At 46.4% G+C, this 26793-nt stretch overlaps 1 protein-coding gene across 1 annotated transcript in view; it reads right to left on the reverse strand.

Annotated features, from left to right (window-relative positions):
- LOC139559908 (collagen alpha-1(III) chain-like) overlaps positions 1-26793 on the reverse strand; it is an 86480-nt gene that overhangs the window by 32614 nt on the left and 27073 nt on the right. Inside the window, exons 2-7 of the mRNA XM_071376355.1 lie at positions 5227-5394; positions 2217-2274; positions 1585-1672; positions 1068-1459; positions 734-883; positions 473-640 (exon numbers count right to left, since the gene is read on the reverse strand). Of these exons, the coding sequence (XP_071232456.1) occupies positions 473-640; positions 734-883; positions 1068-1459; positions 1585-1672; positions 2217-2274; positions 5227-5342 (972 nt within the window). The 5' untranslated portion in view covers positions 5343-5394. The remainder of the gene's footprint in view (positions 1-472; positions 641-733; positions 884-1067; positions 1460-1584; positions 1673-2216; positions 2275-5226; positions 5395-26793) is intronic.

Here is a 26793-nt window from a genome sequence, read left to right on the forward strand (position 1 = left end):
GTGTATTTTACTGTGCCCCACAATGAAATCGGGGAATGAACTGTGGATCTGTCTTCGTTTGTATGTTCTTCACATGCAATATCTCAGACAGCACTATCCCAATTTTGACAAAAACTTGGGTGAATGCCATAGAGATCCGGCATTTACAAAATATTATTGATTGGTCCAAGGCGGGAGCTTGTAGTATTTAACTGAAATGTGTTACTCACACGTAATATCTCGATTGGCGCTGCATCATTCATGGGGGGCGACATGTTTACGTTTGCCCTGTTTAGTTTTGAGTCAGTACCACATAAACCTTAATAATAATAATAATGACTTTTCATTGACTTTGAGTTCAACTAACTAGAAGTATTTGAGTAAAAAAATGCATCGGCGTTTACAGTGTGGGGTTAGCGGTGTACACAAGCTGGTGAAGAATTACAACAAATATACTCAGTCTCTGTCCATGAGTGTCCTACAGGGGGTGTACCTTAGGGAAGACGTGCAGGTGGAATGGTTCCAGCTGTTTCTGTAGAAACTCCTGGCTGCGGGGGGGTGGAGGGGGCGGGGCAGAGGGTGACTCTCCCACATTTGATTGGACACTTGATTGGTCATCTGACTCTGCGTTCCCGTTCTCCTTCTTGGTTGCCTTGTCCACCTTAATCAATTGTATTTCATTAGACTACGAATTCAAACAGTATAATGCTGTTCCATGACTCCATTGGAAAGCGGTTGTAAAAACACTGTTTACCTTCTTGACCTTCCGTATGGAGGCATACTCTGCCGTTACGGGGTCCTGGGGGGCCAGGGAGGGGAGGGAGGCCAGGGCCGATCCGTTAGCACCGTTGGGCCCCTTCCCTCCTCCTCTGCTACTCCCATTAACAGCTCCTCTGGCATTTCCCTGAGGTATACAGACACACAAACACACAAAGTTGGAAGGTACTTGTCCTTCCATTGGGCCAACAAAAGAAAAGCAGAATAACAAAATGAACAACTAACATTTTTACGGGTAGGTGGTCACAATATAAAGTGTCTCCAATGATGACGCGATGTCAACGCGTTGCTTTCATAGCATAAATACGCACATTCCCATTCCTGTTTCTGTTCCCATTGCGGACATCGTCAGTGCGGGTCCCATTGGGGCTCTGTGAGGTCGTGAGTGTTGCTGGGGTGTTGGCTGATGTGGGTGGGGGAACTGGGGGCACCGTGTCCACCTCTCTGATCCCTACACTCTCGTACAGCCCATCGTTTAAGCAACGGACGGGCGAGTTCCGGATCCCCACCTCAGTGTAGGTGTGGTCTCTGACCCCCTCTTCTCCTCCCTTCTGGATGTCTCCCCCCACTGGGTCTCCCTCCCCCTCGGGGCTGGTGGGGATCTGGGGGAGCTGGCGGACAAGTGGGGGGCGGAGGTCAGAGGTGGAGCGATGGCTGTGGAGGAGGAGAAGGTCCATACTGGCAGGACGGTTCTTACCCCCACCTTGAGAAAGAGAGAAAGAGGGAGACTTTTATTATCAGGTCATTGTTACATGGTTTCCATTTCACCAATGTACCGGTTGTTTTCTAGTTGTTGGCAGTCTATTGGTTGTTGGTATTGTTACTCACTGTTGCCGTTGCGGGGCAAGCGGTTGATCTCATGCAGCCTAGTGTCAGATTTACTCATGGAGCTGTTCTTGGGCTGACGGAGAGCACCCTATACAGAGAGCATATAAACTGCTCAGGCTGATGTACAGTATCCGGGTGCTGCTGAACTCTGAGAAAAAAAGGCTTCCAAAAGGGTTCTTCGGCTGACCCCATAGGAGAACCCTGTTTGGTTCCCGGTAGAACCCTTTTTGGTTCCAGGTAGAACCCTTCAAATCAAATTGTATTGGTCACATACACATGTTTAGCAGGTGTTATTGCGGGTGTAGCGAAATGCTTGTAAGGGCCTCTATAGAAAGGGTTCTACATGGAACCAAAAAAGGGTTTAGACAGCACTTTTTTTGTAAGAGTGTAGATATGTTTCACATTTCTGCTGCTATAAATGAGGGGATAATATAGTAGATTTATGCTAGGTGGTGGAATGAGCGCTCAAAGTCTTGTGTAAGGTAGTACTAGGCAATTTATTGGGTGGGCCGATAACAAATGACGGTAAAGGGACGGTGGATGGGGTGCAATGGATGATAGGTCTGAAATGTACAACATAAAGACTAAAAAATGTATGAGGATAAAGAAGGGGTTTAATATAAATCACTCACCGTGTCTGCTGAGGAGCCCTTCTCTCCATCGGCCGGAGGATGCTTGGTCTTGTTTTTCCTGAGGACACATGACGGAGCAGTTATTATTAACCATGTCGCTGTTGAGTTTCACTCAAGAGAGAAGTAAATATTCCTCCATGGTTGCTAACATTTCCACACGTCACTAGGGGCCCTTTGGGAACATTGTATCCACGGGGGACTGTTGATAGGGCGAGCCGTGTGATGCAGGTGTGCTGAAGGCAGCAGTAGAGAGAGAGGTGGGAGAGGAGGTGTGAAGGTTTAGCTGACTATAGGTGAAACAGATCTCAATACTCATATGTGGCTTCCTCTCCTCATCTACTGCTCTTCACCTGCACCGATCTGATCTAAATACTCATATGTGGCTTCCTCTCCTCATCTACTGCTCTTCACCTGCACCGATCTGATCTCAATACTCATATGTGGCTTCCTCTCCTCATCTACTGCTCTTCATCTGCACCGATCTGATCTCAATACTCTTATGTGGCTTCCTCTCCTCATCTACTGCTCTTCACCTGCACCGATCTGATCTCAATACTCATATGAAAGTAGATTCCCGGAGGCCATCCATACATGTTGCTTTCACCTAGCCTGTGTTTTTCAGTTCAGTGAAGATAAAGGAGAAGAGATGCATCTGTGCACCTACACACGCAGAGGCCACTTAGTACCATTGAGATGCCCCGGGGACTCTGTCTCTCTCTCCAGCCCAGGACACATCTCTCTATGCACCTCGCAGCTCTGTCTGCCCCTGGGGAGCCATGAGCAGGTGTCTAAGCATCCACATCCCACAGGACTGTCACACCATAACAACACACTGGAGGCAGGAATTCAGCACCAGAACAATCCATGGCTTACCAAACTAAAGAGAAACGAGTAGCCTTTTTTTCATACAGTTTGTGGCAACATCAATCTATTTGTTCTTTATTGGTTCCGTTTACAGATGCCTTTGCATGAAGCTTTACTTTAAGCTACAGAGTATCTCTATGTCCGGTTGAAGAGGATATCAAACGCAACGAAGCCACTGAGGGTTGAGTCTGATTGGTCCCTGAGGGTTCCGTAAGAACCAGAGCATACTGTGTTCTATTGCTTTAGTCTACTGAGAATCCTGATCTATGAGTTAGTCACTCTAAAGAAATGCTGGGTGAAAAACAACCCAGTGCAGGGTAAATAAATGACAGAAAACACATTGGGTTGTACTAGGCCAGCAGTATACCACCATGCATCCCACTGCTGGCTTGCTTCTGAAGCTAAGCAGGGTTGGTCCTCGATGGGAGACCAGGACTGCTGGAAGTGGTGTTGGATGGCCAGTAGGAGGCACCCTTTCCTCTGGTCTAAAAAAGAAATATCCCAGGGCAGTGATTGGGGACATTGCCCTGTGTAGGCTGCCATCTTTTGGATGAGACGTTAAACAGATGTCCTGACTCTGTAGTCACTAAAGTGTGTTTAGAGTGTTTACCCTGGTGTCCTGGCTAAATCCCACTCTGGCCTTCATACTGTACCATCACGGTCACCTAATCATTCCCAGTTTACAATTGGCTCATTCACCCCCCCTCCTCTCCCCTGTAATTATTCCCCAGGTTGTTGCTGTAAATGAGAATGTGTTGTCAGTCAACTTACCTAGTTAAATAATTGTTTTTTGTTTTTAATGTTTGTTTTTTTGTACCCAGCCAGTTGGCTCACTTAGTTGATTGTTTTCTTTGAATACTGAAGGCGTGGCTTGGTCGGGTGTGGCTTTCTGATATCCCAAAGTTTGGACAGTAGAGAGAGAGAGAGAGAGAGAGAGAGAGAGAGAGACAGAGAGAGAGAGAGAGAGAGAGAGAGAGAGAGAGAGAGAGAGAGAGAGAGAGAGAGAGACAGAGAGAGAGAGAGAGACAGAGAGAGAGAGACAGAGGAGACAGAGACAGAAACAGAGACAGAGACAGAGACAGAGACAGAGACAGAGACAGAGACAGAGACAGAGACAGAGACAGAGACAGAGAAGAGCTTGGCTAGACCCACAAAGAATTGGGTGAAATACCACAGTGTGACATCACAGCAGCAAGATTTGTTGCATCACATGTGACATCACATCTCAGCAACAAGAAAAGGGCAACCAGTGAAGAAAAAACACCATTGAAAATATAACCCATATTTATGTTAATTTATTTTCCCTTTTGTACTTTAACTATTTGCACATAATATGACATTTGAAATGTCTTTATTCTTTTGGAACTTTTGTGAGTGTAATGTTTACTCTTAATTTGTTTTATTATTTATTTCACTTTTGTAAATTATCTATTCATATTATTATATATTTATGTTTATTTATTTTAACTTGTGTGCTTTAACCATTTGTACATTGTTACAACACTGCATATATATAATATGACATTTGTAATGTCTTTATTGTTTTGAAACTTCTGTATGTGTAATGTTTACTGTTCATTTTTATTGTTTATTTGACTTTTGTATATTACCTACCTCACTTGCTTTGGCAATGTTAACACATGTTTCCCATGCCAATAAAGCCCCTTGAATTGAATTGAATTGAATTGAATTGAGAGAGACAGAGACAGAGACAGAGACAGAGACAGAGACAGAGACAGAGACAGAGACAGAGACGAGCTTGGCTAGACCCACAAAGAATTGGGTGAAATACCACAGTGTGACATCACAGCAGCAAGATTTGTTGCATCACATGTGACATCACATCTCAGCAACAAGAAAAGGGCAACCAGTGAAGAAAAAACACCATTGAAAATATAACCCATATTTATGTTTATTTATTTTCCCTTTTGTACTTTAACTATTTGCACATAATATGACATTTGAAATGTCTTTATTCTTTTGGAACTTTTGTGAGTGTAATGTTTACTCTTAATTTGTTTTATTATTTATTTCACTTTTGTAAATTATCTATTCATATTATTATATATTAATGTAATTGAATTGAGACAGAGAGAGAGAGAAAGATAGATAGAGAAAGTGTCAAATGTGTTGGCTGTGACCTCACCTTTGGCAGCCCACACAAACCACCACGATGACGATGGTGACCACAAAGGCTGACGCTGCAGCGATGGCCCCTAGCAACAGCACCTTACGGTAGGAATCGTCCATCACAGACGCCATAACACACACACTCAGACACACACTCACACGGAAGGAGGGTGCTCAGGAAAACCTGCAGAGGAGTTAAAAAAATTCACAAAATAAGATGGTTAGTGTTAACTTTGTTTTCACCATTTTGTTTTTGACAGGGTTTGATATGAGGAGGTTTTTTAAAGTGTGATAAGATAGTGTACACCACGGAAACATATAAAAGAGTTGGAGAGTAATACTGGATCGACAGTGGTGCACGGAAACAGAGAGGAAGGTGTTACAAAGAGGGGAGGGGGGAATGCAAAGAGCTACATTAGGTGAGCAGAGGGGTGTGATACTGACTCTATTTCAAATCAACTCTATTTTTGAAGTTATGACAACAAATGAACTTTTTTCCCAGTATGCGCTACTGCAGGTTAATTCTTTGTAATTGTTTATAATATCGATAATTTTGCATGAGTGACTGATTTATCAATGTTATGCTACACAAAGATAAATAACATACAGGCCTACTTGTAGACCTAATGTGGCCTGTAAACCATGAGTTCTGGCCACTGTATTAGAATGAAGCTATGCCTCAAAATAAGAATTTAGGAGATATGTAATGTATTGTCATAAAGAGTTTAATAATGATAACATTTGCCTAGGAACTCACTTGTTGAAGGCCACAGGGACTGAAAATGAACAAATTCAACAACCATGTCACTAACCAATACAGTCCAGACTAGTACCTAAATCTACATGGCCGCTATTGACCAATAAACATTCACGTGGGCGTGGTCTGGCATATAAATGCATATAAATCAGTCAAGGATATTCGTATTGAAACACAATTTGGTACACATGTTGCAAACACTGTCAAGACTCAACATTTGCAAGACAATTCATTCCGGCCACACGGTGGCGTTATAATGGGCACATGTTTTTATCTTTTAATCTCTGAAATTTGGCACACATGCTCAGGTATATGAGTCTATCTAACCCACGCGATATCTCAGACACCACTGGCCCGATTTAGACAAAACTTGGGTGAACGATGTGTCTTGCCATAGAAATCCGTCATTTACAGAAGTACACTCATTGCTGCTATTGGCCATCGTTAGGGTCAAATTTGTTTTCACCATTTTATTTTTTGATAACAGTTTTTTTTTTATCAAAAAGGGTTTGATAACAGGTTTTTTAAAGTGTGATAAGATAGTGTACACCACGGAAACATGTAAAAGAGTAAGAGAGTTGGAGAGTAATACTGGATCTACAGTGGTGCACGGAAACAGAAAGGAAGGTGTTACAAAGAGGGGAGCGGGGAATGCAAAGAGCTACATTAGGTGAGCAGAGGGGTGTGTGTGCTTGTGCTTGAGCATCTATCTAAGTTTCTATTTTGGGCTCGTTACCACAAGTGTACGTAGCACAAAGAGAAAACGGAGAAACATGCTAGCTTGTACGCTACATGGAGCTAGAATGGTAAAAAATAATTTCTGGGCATGAGGTCGTTGAAGGAGATAAGATATTTTCTGAAATGACATATTCCCCATCTACACTACACTCCCTCTCTCGATAATCCGAAGTGGATACATGAAGCCGGCTCACATCCCACAGACATGTGTAGGATTTCATCCATGTTATTTATGATGCACACACTATAAACACACGAAAAAACAAACACACACATACAAGTACACACGCGCACGCTGCACTAGACTGCACTACACGTTCATACAGAAACACACACAGTACACACACACACACTCATGCACACATGCCCCGGTAGCACTCACTTCTGTCATCATGAAGTGCTTTGAGAGGTTAGTTAAGGATCATATCTCTCCACCTTACCCGCACACTAGACCCACTACAATTTGCATTCCGCATCAATAGATCCACGGATGATGGAATCGCCATCACGCTGCACACTGCCCTATTCCATCTGGACAAGAGGAAGACCTATTTAAGAATGCTGTTCATTGACTACAGCTCAGCCTTCATTACCATAGTACCCTCCAAGCTCATCCTTAAGCCCTGGGTCTGTACCCCACCCTGTGCAACTGGGTCCTGGACTTCCTGGCCGGCCACTCCCAGGTGGTGAAGGTAGGAAACAACACCTCCACTACGCTGATCCTCAACGCAGGGGCCCCACAAGGGTGCGTGCTCAGCCCTCTCCTGTACTACCTGTTCACCCATGACTGCGTGGCCATGCACACCTCCAACTCAATCATGAAGTTTCCAGACGACACAACAGTGGTAGGCTTGATTACCAACAACGTTGAGACAGCCTACAGGAAGGAGGTCAGGGCTCTGGGAGTGTGGTGCCAGGAAAATAACCTCTCACTCAACGTCAACAAAACAAAGGAGCTGATCGTGGACTTCAGGAAACAGCAGAGGGAGCACCCCCCCTATCCACATCGACGGGACCGCAGTGGAGAAGGTGAAAAGCTTCAAGTTCCTCGGAATACACATCACTGACAAACTGAAATGGTCCACCCACACAGACAGTGTGGTGAAGAAGGCGGAACAGGGCCTCTTCAACCTCAGGAAGTTGAAGAAATGTGGCTTGTCACCTAAGACCCTCACAGACTTTTACAGGCGTGCAATTGACAGCATCCTGTCGGCTGTGTCCCTGCCTGGAACGGCAACTGCACCGTCCGCAACCTCAGGGCTCTCCAGAGGGGGGTGCGGTCTGCCCAACGCATCCCTGGGAGAACACTACCTGCCTTCCAGGATATCTACAGCACCCAGTGTCACAGGAAGGCCAAGAAGAGCATCAAGTACCTCAGCTACTCGAGCCACTGCCTGTTCACCCCGCTATCATCCAGAAGGCGAGGTCAGTACAGGTGCCTCAAAACTGGGACCGAGAGACTGAAAAATAGCTTCTAACTCAAGACCATCAGACTGTTAAACAGCCATCACTAGGCGACCTCCACACAGTACCCTGCCCTCAGTCACTAGCCGGCTACCACCCGGATACTCATCCCTGCACCTTAGAGGCTGCTGCCCTATGTACATAGACATGGAACACTGGTCATTTGAATCATGTTTACATAATGTTTAACACATTTCATATGTGTAAACTGTATTATAGTCGAGGCCGTCCTATTCAACTATTGATGTACATATACTTTTCTATCCAATGTATTCTTCAGACATACAGTACATATTCTATCCACATACTGTCTAATGTCTATACATCCCATCACATATATATACATATATTTATACTCCAGACTCCGACATTGATCGTACTAATATTTCTATATTTCTTAATTCTATTCTATTACTTTTAGATGTGTGTGTATTGTTGTGTATTGTTAGATATTACTGCACTGTTGGAACTAGGAACACAAGTATTTACCTACACCCGCAATAACATCTGCTAAACGTGTATGCGACCAATAACATTTGATTTGATACACACACACACACACACACACACACACACACACACACACACACACACACACACACACACACACACACACACACACACACACACACACACACACACACACACACACACACACACACACACACACACACACACACACAAGCTCACACACAGTCAGTGAAAGAGACGTGACCAATCCACTGGATTAGGAAGAAAGCTGAACACAAGGGACATGAATAACAAAAGAGCAGTCAGCAAAACGAGGTCAGGGAGACAGAAGGAGAGAGATGTACATGTTCAAAGCATGCACAGTATTACGTCGTGCCAATAAAGCAATAAAGCAATTGAAATTGAATTGAGAGAGAGAAATTCCAGAATACACAATAGGATATATGCGTCTATTTGCCTTCCTTCTTCCTTCCTCTCTTTCTGCAGGACCATGCAGAGATGTGGAGTGATCCACAGCAGATGAATTAGCACCCATATTTGCTGTGTATGGGAACAGACAGACAGCCCCCTATGGAACAGACAGACACAGACAGATAGACAGACAGGCCCAATGCTGGAGAAGCTGCTGACAACAGCTGTCGAGAGAGATAGGGAGATATGGGGGGGGGGGATAAAGAGATATGGGGGGAGATAAAGAGGGAGATGTAGAAGAAGAAGAAGACAGGGAGTGAGATTCGACCACGACAGCCAGGGAAATTGCCAGACAGGGTGGCAGAGAGGGAGGAGAGATGAGGGGAGAGAGAGGTCATTGGCAGACTGTTTCCCCCTGTCTCCTCTTCCTCCTCCTCCAAAAATTCAATGGAGAAACACAGATATCATTTCAGCTTCCCCACGATTGCGTCCATCCGAACAACACAAAGCACCTCAGAATGTTTCCACATGCTAAGCACACACTATATTTAAACATTTCATATTTAGCTTTAACAATGATTATGATTAGGTGGAAGAGGAGGGGAGGAAGAGGATAATTGTGAAGATGATACAAACGATGCTTCTGTCACTGCAGATGATGGTGGTGATGATAATGATGAAGATTATGACTCAGACCTAGTGCTGATAACACCTTGAGAGGAAGCGTTTCTCTGGAAACTCAGAACAGCAGAAATGCAAAAGCAGAGAGCAGAGATGTGATAGAGAGATGTGAAACCAGAGAGATAAGAACTGAGACGTGTGAGAGAGAGAGAACACAATTAGACCGAACCAAATCACGAGAAAACAAAAAGATAATTACTTGACACATCAGAAATAATTAACAAAAAAACTGAGCAAACTAGAATGCTATTTGACCCTGAACAGAGAGTACACAGTGTCAGAATACCTGACCCCTGTGACTGACCCAAACCTAAGGAAAGCTTTGACTATGTACAGACACAGTGAGCATAGTCTTGCTATTGAGAAAGGCTGCCGTAGGCAGACCTGGCTCTCAAGAGAAGACAGGCTATGTGCACACTGCCCACAAAATGAGGTGGAAACTGAGCTGCACTTCCTAACCTCCTGCCAAATGTATGACCATATTAGAGACACATATTTCCCTCAGATTACACAGATTCACAAAGAACTAGAAAACAAACCCGATTTCGATAAACTCCCATTTCTACTGGGTAAAATACCACAGTGTGCAATCACAGCAGCAGGATTTGTGGCCTGTTGCCACAAGATAAGGTCAACCAGTGAAGAACAAACACCATACAACCCATATTTGTGTTTATTTATTTTCCCTTTTGTACTTTAACTATTTGCACATCGTTACAACACTGTATATATACATAATATGACATTTGTGATGCCTTTACTCTTTTGGAACTTCTGTGAGTGTAATGTTTACTGTTCACTTTTATTGTTTATTTCACTTTTGTTTATTATCTACTTCACTTGCTTTGACAATGTTTACATATGTTTCCCATGCTAATAAAGCCCCTTGAATTGAATTGAATTGAGAGAGAGAGAGAGAGAGAGAGAGAGAGAGAGAGAGAGAGAGAGAGAGAGAGAGAGAGAGAGAGAAGCAGTATAGCAGAACAACCACAGTTAGAAGTCAGGACTTCCTTGGACAAACAAGAGCAGAGCTAGAACACAACACCACTCAAGATGACACACAGAGCTTATGATACCTGTATGAATTGCCTCTTAGTCCTGTAGGAAGTTATTGTGATTTCTCTATGTAGTTCTTATACGACAGGACAGTGACCGATGAGTGTTGAACAGAAAACACATTTTCAGGTGTTATTCTGTAATGTCCACAGCCGTGTCTGATGATCTGAATCACGTGTCAAACTCATTTCCCGGAGGGCCGAGTGTCTGCGGGTTTTTGCTCCAACCTTGCACTTGATGAATTAAGGTCACTACTTAGTAAGGAGTCCCCTCACCTGGTTGTCTAGGTCTTAAATGAAAGGAAAACCCCAAAATCAGCAGACACTCGACCCTCCGTGGAATGAGTTTGACAGCCCTGTTCTAAATGTAGCTGTAATGTTGCCAGGTCAATGACCACTTTAAAACAGCAGGGGGCGAGGGAGAGTTCAAGGAGAGTGACAGCCTCGGTGTAAATTTCAATGGTGTAGCAGTCACTGCTCCATACAAAACGATTTCGTCAGTCCATTTTGCCCAGACCTTGAAAGTGAACCTGTATTATTTTAGGTCAATGGGAATTAACTTTGGAACACAAAGGTCTGAATCTTAACGTGTGATTCCTGTGAGTACCTGTAAAAACCCTTTCACATCATCCGCATTCTTGTCATGGAGCAGGATTATCAATATTTCTGTTGAGCTCTGTGCTAACCCCTGGAAACGGAAGGGAGGGTTTCAGCCCCATCTCCACCACCCCAGCCCGCTGTCTACCACAGCCCAGCCCAGCCGCACAGCCTCTTGTTATGCTTTAATGGTCTCTGCAAACTCCCCAAAAGCCTATTTTCCCTTTCCTCTCCCTGTTGGATTAAGGGGTCAAATGCCCGCCGACGCAATTTGCCTAATTGTTGCCAGAGCTTCACAGGCAGGGTGGAGATGTGTAGGCTACCCTGTCCTCTTCGACTGCTCTCACTCTGTCAACACATCAGCACACATCACACTAAGTGATTATTCGAGCATCAGCATAGAGCATCAGCATAGATCATCAGTGTGTGTGTGTGTGTGTGTGTGTGTGTGTGTGTGTGTGTGTGTGTGTGTGTGTGTGTGTGTGTGTGTGTGTGTGTGTGTGTGTGTGTGTGTGTGTGTGTGTGTGTGTGTGTGCGTGCGTGTGTGCGTGCGTGCGTGCGTGTGTGCGTGTGTGTGTGTGTGCGTGTGTGTTTGTGTAGCACCCCCTTCAGTCTGAAATGAGAACCGCATTGTAGTTCATTCTTAAACGCTCAACCTCTAAATCAATCTGTAATCAAGGTTTTTGGAGATTGGTCAGTGACTCTAACATAATCTATGACAGATCATAGAAACAGCAGAGGGAGGGGGGGGAGAGAAGGGGGAGAGGGAGTATGGGTGTGGAGAAAGAGAGAGAGGGAAAGATAGATTGTGGGAGAGAGCAAGATGGAGAGAGACAGAGAGAGATGGGAGAGGAGGATTAAAGAGTGAGAGAGCGGTGGAGAGAGAGAGAGAGAGAGAGAGTGGGAGGATATAGAGAGGAGGGAGAGAGAGAGAAAGAGGGGAAGCCAGGAAACATCACAGCATAGTGGGCTTGGTTCAACAGAGGCCTTGCCCCCAGAGCATCACATTACACATTACAGCAGAGGAGAAATCACATTATGTCCTCAGCAATCTCTGCCCCCGTGAGACACCACCATAACAACACAGAGCGAGAAGAGGAGGGGGGTGGGGGGGTATGCCATGTCCGTCTCTAATCCACAGTCTAAACAGACACACACACGTCCTAATGTCATCTAATTAACACTGCAATATTCTGGACATGGTTGCACTGTGACCCTGTCTAACTCGTTATATACAACCATTAAGCAACTGTATATCTGCCCTTGTATATGTGCATAGTATACATACTGTAGCTACTATCACTGACGTGCACCGGCCATGAAGTCACCTAGCTGTTGTTATCTTCGGGTTCAGTTTAAGGTGGGAGGGAGGGGAGATACAGTAAATGGGTGCTGTGTTTTTACTAAAGAAGGAAATAACAGGGGCTATAAATATACTGTACCATCACGATGAACGTAGCTTACAGCCAACTTGTGAATGAATGTGTTTATCCCAGTTATCTACTATGTAAATGTTATGCAGTACCAGGGGATATTTAGATAATAAGTAACTACTACTACTTTGTATAAAAGCATCTGCTGAATGACCTTCTTTGTTTCTTGTTGTGCCATAGCCTGGTAGAAGATCTGTTTGTGTTTTATCCACCTCCTCTGCCATAGCCTGGTAGCAGATCTGTTTGTGTTTTATCCACCTCCTCTGCCGTAGCCTGGTAGCAGATCTGTTTGTGTTTTATCCACCTCCTCTGCCATGGTCGATGGAAGTGAATAGACTCGATTTGTCTAAAATCCCAAACAGATCGATGACCAGGCTAGCACAGAGAAGCGGTGTAAGATTAAAATCCTTATCATGGCCTGATCCCAAATATACCACTGCTAAGATATCGCCTTTCACAATATGACAGTTGATTCACTTGACAGTTTATCTCCATTTTCCACTGCTTAAGTAGTGTGGATGGTCCAATGCCAATGGGAGGCTGAGTAGGGCTGAAATACTAAACTATGCAGATCCCAGAGACTCAGGCAAGGCAAGGCAAGCCCCTCTCTTAGCTTTAGCTTAATTAACCAGTCTGCGTCAGATGCAAACATTTCGATTTTTAGACTTAGATAGTCTCACGGGATTGGGAATCTTTCGCTCTCTTGCCTGCTCTCTCTCTCAATCTCTCTCCCTCTCTCTCCTTCAGCTCATTTCAGTCCAATAGTTCCTCCTTATTTTAATGATGCTGGTAAAGGAAGTTTTCTGCTCGCCCACGCAGTTTACTTTCAACAACAGACAGAGCAGTTTGGGAACTGAGCGCAAAACCCAAAGTGTAGCTAGTGGATCATCAACAAGCTGAAAATCACACTGATGTTTTATACAGTAACAAATTCACGTGGTATCAAAACAACAAGCAACTCTACATTTCCAACCCATGTCGGGGAGAGAGTCTTCGTAACAGTTGTCTACCTTTTGTGAAGGTGTCAGTCTCATTATGATCAATAATTGGTCCCTTGACACACCGTCTACGAGAAAATCTTTTCTACTTTTTAAGTAAGTTTAGTGTTTTCATACACTCTTAGAAAAAAAGGTTCCTAAAGGGTTCTTCAGCTGTCTCCGTAGGAGAACCCTTTTGGTTCCAGGTAGAACCCTTTCTTGGTGGAAAGGGTTCTTCAGCGGTCTCCGTAGGATAACCCTTTTTGGTTCTGGTGGAAAGGGTTCTTCAGCTGTCTCCGTAGGGGAACCCTTTTGGTTCTAGGTAGAACCCTTTTTGGTGGAAAGGGTTCTTCAGCTGTCTCCATAGGAGAACCCTTTTGGTTCCAGGTAGAACCCTTCTTGGTGGAAAGGGTTATTCAGCTGTCTCCATAGGATAACCCTTTTGGTTTCAGGTAGAACCCGTTTTGGTGGAAAGGGTTCTTCAGCTGTCTCCATAGGAGAACCCTTTTGGTTCCAGGTAGAACCCTTTTTGGTGGAAAGGGTTCTACATGGAACTCAAAAGGGTTTTACCTGGAAAAAAAGGGTTTTACCTAGAACCAAAAGGGCAGGGTTACCTGGAACCAAACACGGTTCTTCAAAGGGTTCTCCTATGGGGTCTCCTATAGCACATTTTTGTGTATCGCAGCTTAGTACAAATACTACAGTAAAAGTAATTAGAAATAATGTGCAACACCGCTGGTCAACTCAAATGGGTAGGTGTATTCTTGTGTCCACCTGCGTGTGTATCTCTTTCAGAACACTATGTATAACAGCTGGACCTTCTGAAACCTCCTTATCCCCAGCCTAGCAGACAGACTTCAAACTCGCTTGTCTGCTACTCTGCTGAACAGGAAACATCTCTCTGTTCGCTCATCTCAAGTACCAGCCCCCCACCTGCCTTTGACAGAGCCTAACAGACACAGATATTCCTCCCCAGCTCTCTCTCTCTCTCTGTCTCTGTCTTTCTCTCTCTGCATATTGTTTAAAGAGCAACTGAAGGCAATAAACAACTTCTCTGGTAGAAAATGGCCTCTGTGGTATTAATATTATTCAGACTGATTTCCTCTTGTGATTTCCTCTTGTGTCGAAACTTACTACAAAGTGTAAATGGGATCATTTTGGTTATAAAGTCAGTCTCGTACAAAACAGAGATTTGGGAGATGATAAAAAAGACAAGATTTAAGGGTATGCCACAGTTTTCTGAGGGTTGGGAATTGATAACTTACACGCCCACTTCTGTCAATGATGCCCAACTGTCCAGAGACAACATGGCGCGGTCCACCCCCAGCTGCCATGTGGACATGTTGTCCAGTCTGCATATGAATCCAGAGACAACATGGCGCGGTCCGCCCCCAGCTGCCATGTGGACATGTTGTCCAGTCTGCATATGAATCCAGAGACAACATGGCGCGGTCCACCCCCAGCTGCCATGTGGACATGTTGTCCAGTCTGCATATGAATCCAGAGACAACATGGCGCGGTCCGCCCCCAGCTGCCATGTGGACATGTTGTCCAGTCTGCATATGAATCCAGAGACAACATGGCGCGGTCCACCCCCAGCTGCCATGTGGACATGTTGTCCAGTCTGCATATGAATCCAGAGACAACATGGTGCGGTCCACCCCCAGCTGCCATGTGGACATGTTGTCCAGTCTGCATATGAATCCAGAGACAACATGGCGCGGTCCGCCCCCAGCTGCCGTGTGGACATGTTGTCCAGTCTGCATATGAATCCAGAGACAACATGGCGCGGTCCACCCCCAGCTGCCGTGTGGACATGTTGTCCAGTCTGCATATGAATCCAGAGACAACATGGCGCGGTCCACCCCCAGCTGCCATGTGGACATGTTGTCCAGTCTGCATATGAATCCAGAGACAACATGGCGCGGTCCACCCCCAGCTGCCGTGTGGGCATGTTGTCCAGTCTGCATATGAATCCAGAGACAACATGGCGCGGTCCACCCCCAGCTGCCGTGTGGACATGTTGTCCAGTCTGCATGTGAATCCAGAGACAACATGGTGCGGTCCACCCCCAGCTGCCATGTGGACATGTTGTCCAGTCTGCATATGAATCCAGAGACAACAATGACGCGGTCCACCCCCAGCTGCCATGTGGACATGTTGTCCAGTCTGCATGTGAATCCAGAGACAACATGGCGCGGTCCACCCCCAGCTGCCATGTGAACATGTTGTCCAGTCTGCATGTGAATCCAGAGACAACATGGTGCGGTCCGCCCCCAGCTGCCATGTGGACATGTTGTCCAGTCTGCATATGAATCCAGAGACAACATGGTGCGGTCCACCCCCAGCTGCCATGTGGACATGTTGTCCAGTCTGCATATGAATCCAGAGACAACATGGTGCGGTCCACCCCCAGCTGCCATGTGGACATGTTGTCCAGTCTGCATATGAATCCAGAGACAACATGGTGCGGTCCACCCCCAGCTGCCATGTGAACATGTTGTCCAGTCTGCATATGAATCCAGAGACAACATGGCGCGGTCCGCCCCCAGCTGCCATGTGGACATGTTGTCCAGTCTGCATATGAATCCAGAGACAACATGGTGCGGTCCGCCCCCAGCTGCCATGTGGACATGTTGTCCAGTCTGCATATGAATCCAGAGACAACATGGTGCGGTCCGCCCCCCGCTGCCATGTGGACATGTTGTCCAGTCTGCATATGAATCCAGAGACAACATGGCGCGGTCCGCCCCCAGCTGCCATGTGGACATGTTGTCCAGTCTGCATATGAATCCAGAGACAACATGACGCGGTCCGCCCCCAGCTGCCATGTGGACATGTTGTCCAGTCTGCATATGAATCCAGAGACAACATGGCGCGGTCCGCCCCCAGCTGCCATGTGGACATGTTGTCCAGTCTGCATATGAATCCAGAGACAACATGGCGCGGTCCACCCCCAGCTGCCATGTGGACATGTTGTCCAGTCTGCATATGAATCCAGAGACAACATGGCGCGGTCCACCCCCAGCTGCCATGTGGGCATGTTGTCCAGTCTGCATATGAATCCAGAGACAACATGGCGCGGTCCACCCCCAGCTGCCATGTGGACATGTTGTCCAGTCTGCATATGAATCCAGAGACAACATGGCGCGGTCCACCCCCAGCTGCCGTGTGGACATGTTGTCCAGTCTGCATATGAATCCAGAGACAACATGGCGCGGTCCACCCCCAGCTGCCGTGTGGACATGTTGTCCAGTCTGCATATAAATCCAGAGACAACATGGCGCGGTCCGCCCCCAGCTGCCATGTGGACATGTTGTCCAGTCTGCATATGAATCCAGAGACAACATGGCGCGGTCCGCCCCCAGCTGCCATGTGGACATGTTGTCCAGTCTGCATATGAATCCAGAGACAACATGGCGCGGTCCGCCCCCAGCTGCCATGTGGACATGTTGTCCAGTCTGCATATGAATCCAGAGACAACATGGTGCGGTCCGCCCCCCGCTGCCATGTGGACATGTTGTCCAGTCTGCATATGAATCCAGAGACAACATGGCGCGGTCCGCCCCCAGCTGCCATGTGGACATGTTGTCCAGTCTGCATATGAATCCAGAGACAACATGACGCGGTCCGCCCCCAGCTGCCATGTGGACATGTTGTCCAGTCTGCATATGAATCCAGAGACAACATGACGCGGTCCACCCCCAGCTGCCATGTGGACATGTTGTCCAGTCTGCATGTGAATCCAGAGACAACATGGCGCGGTCCGCCCCCAGCTGCCATGTGGACATGTTGTCCAGTCTGCATATGAATCCAGAGACAACATGGCGCGGTCCACCCCCAGCTGCCATGTGGACATGTTGTCCAGTCTGCATATGAATCCAGAGACAACATGGCGCGGTCCACCCCCAGCTGCCATGTGGACATGTTGTCCAGTCTGCATATGAATCCAGAGACAACATGGCGCGGTCCACCCCCAGCTGCCATGTGGACATGTTGTCCAGTCTGCATATGAATCCAGAGACAACATGGCGCGGTCCACCCCAAGCTGCCATGTGGACATGTTGTCCAGTCTGCATATGAATCCAGAGACAACATGGCGCGGTCCACCCCCAGCTGCCGTGTGGACATGTTGTCCAGTCTGCATATGAATCCAGAGACAACATGGCGCGGTCCGCCCCCAGCTGCCATGTGGACATGTTGTCCAGTCTGCATATGAATCCAGAGACAACATGGCGCGGTCCGCCCCCAGCTGCCATGTGGACATGTTGTCCAGTCTGCATATGAATCCAGAGACAACATGGCGCGGTCCGCCCCCAGCTGCCATGTGGACATGTTGTCCAGTCTGCATATGAATCCAGAGACAACATGGCGCGGTCCGCCCCCAGCTGCCATGTGGACATGTTGTCCAGTCTGCATATGAATCCAGAGACAACATGGTGCGGTCCGACCCCAGCTGCCGTGTGGACATGTTGTCCAGTCTGCATATGAATCCAGAGACAACATGACGCGGTCCGCCCCCCGCTGCCATGTGGACATGTTGTCCAGTCTGCATATGAATCCAGAGACAACATGACGCGGTCCACCCCCAGCTGCCATGTGGACATGTTGTCCAGTCTGCATATGAATCCAGAGACAACATGGCGCGGTCCACCCCCAGCTGCCATGTGGACATGTTGTCCAGTCTGCATATGAATCCAGAGACAACATGGTGCGGTCCACCCCCAGCTGCCATGTGGACATGTTGTCCAGTCTGCATATGAATCCAGAGACAACATGGCGCGGTCCACCACCAGCTGCCATGTGGACATGTTGTCCAGTCTGCATATGAATCCAGAGACAACATGGCGCGGTCCACCCCCAGCTGCCGTGTGGACATGTTGTCCAGTCTGCATATGAATCCAGAGACAACATGGCGCGGTCTGCCCCCAGCTGCCATGTGGACATGTTGTCCAGTCTGCATATGAATCCAGAGACAACATGGTGCGGTCCACCCCCAGCTGCCGTGTGGACATGTTGTCCAGTCTGCATATGAATCCAGAGACAACATGGCGCGGTCCACCCCCAGCTGCCATGTGGACATGTTGTCCAGTCTGCATATGAATCCAGAGACAACATGGCGCGGTCCACCCCCAGCTGCCGTGTGGACATGTTGTCCAGTCTGCATATGAATCCAGAGACAACATGGCCCGGTCCACCCCCAGCTGCCGTGTGGACATGTTGTCCAGTCTGCATGTGAATCCAGAGACAACATGGCGCGGTCCACCCCCAGCTGCCGTGTGGACATGTTGTCCAGTCTGCATGTGAATCCAGAGACAACATGGCGCAGTCCGCCCCCAGCTGCCATGTGGACATGTTGTCCAGTCTGCATGTGAATCCAGAGACAACATGGCGCGGTCCACCCCCAGCTGCCGTGTGGACATGTTGTCCAGTCTGCATGTGAATCCAGAGACAACATGGCGCGGTCCACCCCCAGCTGCCATGTGGACATGTTGTCCAGTCTGCATATGAATCCAGAGACAACATGGTGCGGTCCACCCCCAGCTGCCATGTGAACATGTTGTCCAGTCTGCATATGAATCCAGAGACAACATGGTGCGGTCCGCCCCCAGCTGCCGTGTGGACATGTTGTCCAGTCTGCATGTGAATCCAGAGACAACATGGCGCGGTCCACCCCCAGCTGCCGTGTGGACATGTTGTCCAGTCTGCATATGAATCCAGAGACAACATGGCGCGGTCCGCCCCCAGCTGCCATGTGGACATGTTGTCCAGTCTGCATATGAATCCAGAGACAACATGGTGCGGTCCACCCCCAGCTGCCGTGTGGACATGTTGTCCAGTCTGCATACGAATCCAGAGACAACATGGCGCGGTCCACCCCCAGCTGCCATGTGGACATGTTGTCCAGTCTGCATGTGAATCCAGAGACAACATGGCGCGGTCCACCCCCAGCTGCCATGTGGACATGTTGTCCAGTCTGCATATGAATCCAGAGACAACATGGCGCGGTCCGCCCCCAGCTGCCATGTGGACATGTTGTCCAGTCTGCATATGAATCCAGAGACAACATGGTGCGGTCCACCCCCAGCTGCCATGTGGACATGTTGTCCAGTCTGCATATGAATCCAGAGACAACATGGTGCGGTCCGCCCCCAGCTGCCGTGTGGACATGTTGTCCAGTCTGCATATGAATCCAGAGACAACATGGTGCGGTCCACCCCCAGCTGCCATGTGGACATGTTGTCCAGTCTGCATATGAATCCAGAGACAACATGGTGCGGTCCGCCCCCAGGTGCCATGTGGACATGTTGTCCAGTCTGCATATGAATCCAGAGACAACATGGCGCGGTCCACCCCCAGCTGCCATGTGGACATGTTGTCCAGTCTGCATATGAATCCAGAGACAACATGGTGCGGTCCACCCCCAGCTGCCATGTGGACATGTTGTCCAGTCTGCATATGAATCCAGAGACAACATGGTGCGGTCCACCCCCAGCTGCCATGTGGACATGTTGTCCAGTCTGCATATGAATCCAGAGACAACATGGTGCGGTCCACCCCCAGCTGCCATGTGAACATGTTGTCCAGTCTGCATATGAATCCAGAGACAACATGGCGCGGTCCACCCCCAGCTGCCGTGTGGACATGTTGTCCAGTCTGCATATGAATCCAGAGACAACATGGCGCGGTCCGCCCCCAGCTGCCATGTGGACATGTTGTCCAGTCTGCATATGAATCCAGAGACAACATGGTGCGGTCCACCCCCAGCTGCCGTGTGGACATGTTGTCCAGTCTGCATACGAATCCAGAGACAACATGGCGCGGTCCACCCCCAGCTGCCATGTGGACATGTTGTCCAGTCTGCATGTGAATCCAGAGACAACATGGCGCGGTCCACCCCCAGCTGCCATGTGGACATGTTGTCCAGTCTGCATATGAATCCAGAGACAACATGGCGCGGTCCACCCCCAGCTGCCATGTGGACATGTTGTCCAGTCTGCATATGAATCCAGAGACAACATGGTGCGGTCCGCCCCCAGCTGCCATGTGGACATGTTGTCCAGTCTGCATATGAATCCAGAGACAACATGGCGCGGTCCACCCCCAGCTGCCATGTGGACATGTTGTCCAGTCTGCATATGAATCCAGAGACAACATGGTGCGGTCCGCCCCCAGCTGCCGTGTGGACATGTTGTCCAGTCTGCATATGAATCCAGAGACAACATGGTGCGGTCCACCCCCAGCTGCCATGTGGACATGTTGTCCAGTCTGCATATGAATCCAGAGACAACATGGTGCGGTCCGCCCCCAGGTGCCATGTGGACATGTTGTCCAGTCTGCATATGAATCCAGAGACAACATGGCGCGGTCCGCCCCCAGCTGCCATGTGGACATGTTGTCCAGTCTGCATATGAATCCAGAGACAACATGGTGCGGTCCACCCCCAGCTGCCATGTGGACATGTTGTCCAGTCTGCATATGAATCCAGAGACAACATGGTGCGGTCCACCCCCAGCTGCCATGTGGACATGTTGTCCAGTCTGCATATGAATCCAGAGACAACATGGTGCGGTCCACCCCCAGCTGCCATTTCGCTCCTCAAATAGGAGGGGAAATGGGCTTCCATAAAGTTGGTAAAAACCTCCAATGCATTTCAACAATATTACCAGATGGCCAGGAATGGATTACATGAGACACTACCACTTCTGCTGGTTGTCAACAATCAAACATGTGACTGGTGTTGATGAGTAGCTAAGTAGATAGCTGGTACTAGCTAGCTAGTAGCTACTTTTGGTTATACAACGTTATTTGATAACGCAAGTGAACCAGGCTAGCTATGATACCACAGACGGAAGGGGAATGATACTCCAGCTAGCTAAATACATCAAGTTAACGTGTAATGTGATGTAGCATGTCTTAGGAAGATGTGCATAGCTCACGTTAGCTAGCTAGCTACCTTGATAACAACAGTTAAACGGTAGCCCATTGGCGTTTAGGGTCAATACGGGGCAGGCATTTGGACGAGAGGGGCCTGGAGCTGATCTATTGGCACTGGAAAACACCTCAGAAGGGGCAAAAGGTGATTACTAATAAGACAGTGCATCACAAGTGTTTAGTAATATTCGCCAAATGCATTTGCATGTACAGGAATTTGACTCTGTGAAATGGTGCTGCCACAATAAACAGAATGTACAGACAGACAATAAACAGAATATACAGACAAGGTAATACCAGCCTTTCAATACGTGTCACTCAACAACTCTACTTATTTCCTACAGATGGAGGACAGGAGGGCGACTGTCTGAATTGGGAGAGACATTGTACTCAGCACTAAAATTATACAAGACACATCTATTACTTTTTATTGTCTTTTCTTATTATCAAATGGTGCTATCAATGGGTGGGTGGGACATGTCAGGGAACTGTTTCATATGGGACACCATACAGGAAGGAATGACGACTGACATGTTTGGCAAGGTAGCCCCGGCATGCACCGGACAAAATGCTGTACAGTATCTGTATCGGCTGTGAATGGCGACAGAAGATGAAAGGCAAGTGTAATATTTGCACATTGTTATATTAGTAGAACACTGCTTCGACAGTATTATGGATGGTTTACACTTGAAAGTTACCAAAACACTTTGTTTAGAATATCTACACAAGTCCAGCAAATGCGTTCTTCTCTCCTGGAGGACACGTTGAATTGGTCGGTACTGCAATCCTCCTGTATCTGGCTTTAGTTATTGATCTCTGCCTGCTGGACCCCATGGGTTGAGGCACACTCTCTCATATCCACGACAGAGAGTCATGCACTCCACCTCTCCTGCCACCTGACTGCACCTTGCCATAACCTGTGATACTTTATATAGATGGAAGGGACTTCGTCACCCACTGGAGACGTGAATACACCCAGACAGACACCCATCACCCAGAGACCTGTGGATGTCAGTGTGTGTTTGGACAGCCAAATCCTTCGGTTTGGCCAAATAGACCATAGAACTATAATCCCATTCTAGTTCTGCTTAGAAAGCTGAAGTTGTACTCACCACCTATTTTGATGTTCTAGGTAAAGTGTAGGCATGCTGTCTTCATAAGCACGTGATACTTACAGAAGAAAAAACATGTTTAGCTGATACATGTATCTACACTCAAACTGAGCCATGTTTGTGCAATGTCCACATGTATCCTACACCTGTAAGGGTATTAGTAGTTCTAGGGTTTCTCACCTGGGAACGTTCAGTGGACATAAGGAGAGACGAGACAATACAAAAGTAGCCAGTTAGCTAGCAGTGGTGTGTATTGATGGATGCCAAGGGAAGCCAGGCTTCCCCAAAAATAAAAAGTGGTGTGTATTGATGGATGCCAAGGGAAGCCAGGCTTCCCCAAAAATAAAAACAATTAGAAAATAATGTATCTTTCGTCTCTCTGTTTCAGAATTGTCCTTCCATTCACAAGTGGCTGAATGTATATGACCAGAGAAAGCATTTGAGTGAGCGAAACAGCGCCCCCCCTGTCTCAGTATGTGTATTGTATTTATTATGGATCCCCATTAGCTGTTCCTGGGGTCCATCCAGCAAAATGAAGGCAGTTTATACAATTTTAAAAACATTACAATACATTCACATCCTCAGGCCCCTACATCACCACTACCACATGTCTACAGAACTAAATCCATCTGTGTGTGTGTGTAGAGTGCGTATGTTATCGTGTGTGTGTGTGTGTGTGTATGCATGTGTCTGTGCCTATGTTTGTGTTGCTTCACAGTCCCCGCTGTTCCATAAGGTGTTTTTTTATCTGTTTTTTAAATCAAATTTTACTGCTTGCATCGGTTACTTGATGTGGAATAGAGTTCCATGTAGTCATGGCTCTGCGTTTTGTGTCGCTCCTGCAGGGTTGAAATGTTTTCTCTCTTTTGTTTACAATGGTGCTATGCTCAGATAATAGCATCGTATGCTTTCGCTGAAAAGCCTATTTGAATTCTGACATGTCGGCTGGATTCACAACCAGTGTAGCTTTAATTTGATATCTTTCATGTGTGATTTAATGAAAGTTTGATTTTATAGTAATTTTCATAGTCATTAATTTTAATCTGGCGCTATGCATTTTCTCAGGCTTTTTGTCAAGTGATACAGTAGCATCTTGCCTAAACTCATATTTTTGGATATAAATATGAACTTTACCGAACATAAAATACATCTATTGTGTAACATGAAGTCCTATAAGTGTCATCTGATGAAGATGATCAAAGGTTAGTGATTAATTTTATCTCTATTTCTGCTTTTTGTTAATGCTCTCTTTAGCTGGAAACATGGCTGTCTTTTTCTGTGACTTGGCTCATACCTAACATAATCATTTGGTGTGCTTTCATCGTAAAACTTTTTTGAAATCGGACACTTTGGCTGGATTTACAACAAGTGTAGCTTTAAAATGGTGTAAAATACTTGTATGTTTGAGGAATTTAAATAATGGGATTTCTGTTGTTTTGAATATGGCGCCCTGCAGTTTCACTGGCTGTTGATGAGACGCTAACGTCCCACCTACCCTAGAGAGGTTAAAGGTCCTAAATGATGTCACCATTGCCCTTGATTCTAAGCAAATTTGTGCTTCTATTTTTATTAGACTTGGCCAAAGCTTTTGATATGGTAGAACATTCCATTCTTGTGGGCCGGCAAAGGATTATTGGTGTCTCTGAGGGTTCTTTGGCCTGGATTGCTAACTACCTCAAGGAGTGCAGTGTATAAAGTCAGAACATCTGCTGTCTCAGCCACTGCCTGTCACCAAGGGACAACGCCAAGACTCGATCCTAGGCCCTATACTCTTCTCAATTTACATCAACAACATAGCTCATGCAGTAGGAAGCTCTCTCATACATGTTTATGCACATGATACAGTCTTATACTCAACTGGCCCCTCCCCGGATTTTGTGTTAAATGCTTTACAACAAAGCTTTCTTAGCGTCCAACAAGATGTATCTGCCCTTAACCTTAACCTCCAAAACAAAGGTCATGTGGTAAGAAGAATGCCCCTCTCCCCACCGCTGCGATTACTACCTCTGAGGGTTTAGAGCTTGAGGTAGTCACCTCATACAAATACTTGGGAGTATGGCTAGAAGGTACACTGTCCTTCTCTCAGCACATATCAAAGCTACAGGCTAAGGTTAAGACTTGGTTTCCTCTATCGTAATCACTCCTCTTTCACCCCAGCTGCCAAACTAACCCTGATTCAGATGACCATCCTACCCATGCTAGATTACGGAGACGTAATTTATAGATCGGCAGGTAAGGGTGCTCTTGACTGTCTAGATGTTCTTTAACATTCGGCCATCAGATTGGCCACAAATGCTCCTTATAAGACATATCACTGCACTCAATACACCTCTGTAAACAGGTCATCTCTGTATACCCGTCGCAAGACCCACTGGTTCATGCTTATTTATAAAACCCTCTTAGGCCTCACTCCCCCCATCTGAGATACCTACAGCAGCCCTCATCCTCCACATACAACACCCGTTCTGCTAGTCACATTCTGTTAAAGGTCTCCAAAGCACACACATCCCTGGGTCGCTCCTCTTTTCAGTTTACTGCAGCTAGCGACTGGAACGAGCTGCAAAAAAACACTCAAACTGGACAGTATATCTCCATCTCTTCATTCAAAGACTCAATCATGCACACTCTTACTGACAGGTGTAGCTGCTTTGTGTGATGTATTGTTGTCTCTACCTTCTTGCCCTTTGTGCTGTTGTCTGTGCCCAATAATGTTTGTACCATGTTTTGTGCTGCTACCATGTTGTGTTGCTACCATATTGTTGTCATGTTGTGTTGCTACCATGCTGTGTTGTCATGTGTTGCTATGTTGTTGTCTTAGGTCTCTCTTTATGTCGTGTTGTGGCGCCTCTCTTGTTGTGACGTGTGTTTAGTCCTATAGTTTTATTTTTAATCCCAGCCCCCGTCCCCGCAGGAGGCCTTTTGCCTTGTGGTAGGCTGTCATTGAAAATGAGAATTTGTTCTTAAACTTCTTGAGGATAGGGTGCAGAGTTTTCACTTAGGGAAAAATAGCATGCGCAATTTCAACTTCGTGCTACTCATCCCCAGAATATAAGATATGCATATTATTAGTAGATTTGGATAGAAAACACTCTGAAGTTTCTAAAACTGTTTGAATCATATCTGTAAGTATAACAGAACTTATATAGCAGTCAAAACCCTGAGGACTAACTTTTTTATTGTTAAGTTCCTGTATGTTCAATGGGTATTCATGGGCAAACCAGAATTCTAATCACTCTCCACGCAGTTTCTACTGCTTCCACTGGATGTCGCCATTGTATGGAAAAAGGTTAAGGTTTTTCATTAGTAAAATGAGGAAGATATTGACCCGGAAGTGGAGTGACGTCGTGTGTTTATGTTTGAGAGTTGAGCAAGACTTGAAAAGTACCGTGAGTTTGTTGATATCCTGTATTGAAAACAGATTGACCCGTCTTCAATTTGATCGATTATTAACGTTTACAAATACCTTAAGTTGTATTACAAAAGTACTTTGAAATGTTTTGGCAAAGTTTAGAGGTAATTTTTTAGATATTTTGTCGTGATTTTGCGCAAATTGAAGGCTGTTTTTCCTGGTACAACGGCGCCAAATAAATGGACAATTTGGATATATATGGACGGAATTAATCGAACTAAAGGACCATTTGTGATGTTTATGGGACATATTGGAGTGCCAACAAAAGAATCTCGTCAAAGGTAATGCATGTTTTATATTTTATTTCTGCGTTTTGAGTAGCGCCGGCATGGTTGAAATATGCTACTCTCTTTGTTGACATTGTGCTATCATCAGATAATAGCATCTTATGCTTTCGCCGAAAAGCCTTTTTGAAATCTGACATGTTGGCTGGATTCACAACGAGTGTAGCTTTAATTTGGTATCTTATATGTGTAATTATAAAGTTTGATTTTATAGATTTTCTTTTTTTGAATCTGGCGCTCTACATTTTAACAGGCTGTT

Source organism: Salvelinus alpinus, chromosome 30 (assembly GCF_045679555.1).
Source record: "Salvelinus alpinus chromosome 30, SLU_Salpinus.1, whole genome shotgun sequence".
Classification (NCBI taxonomy): Eukaryota; Metazoa; Chordata; class Actinopteri; order Salmoniformes; family Salmonidae; genus Salvelinus; species Salvelinus alpinus.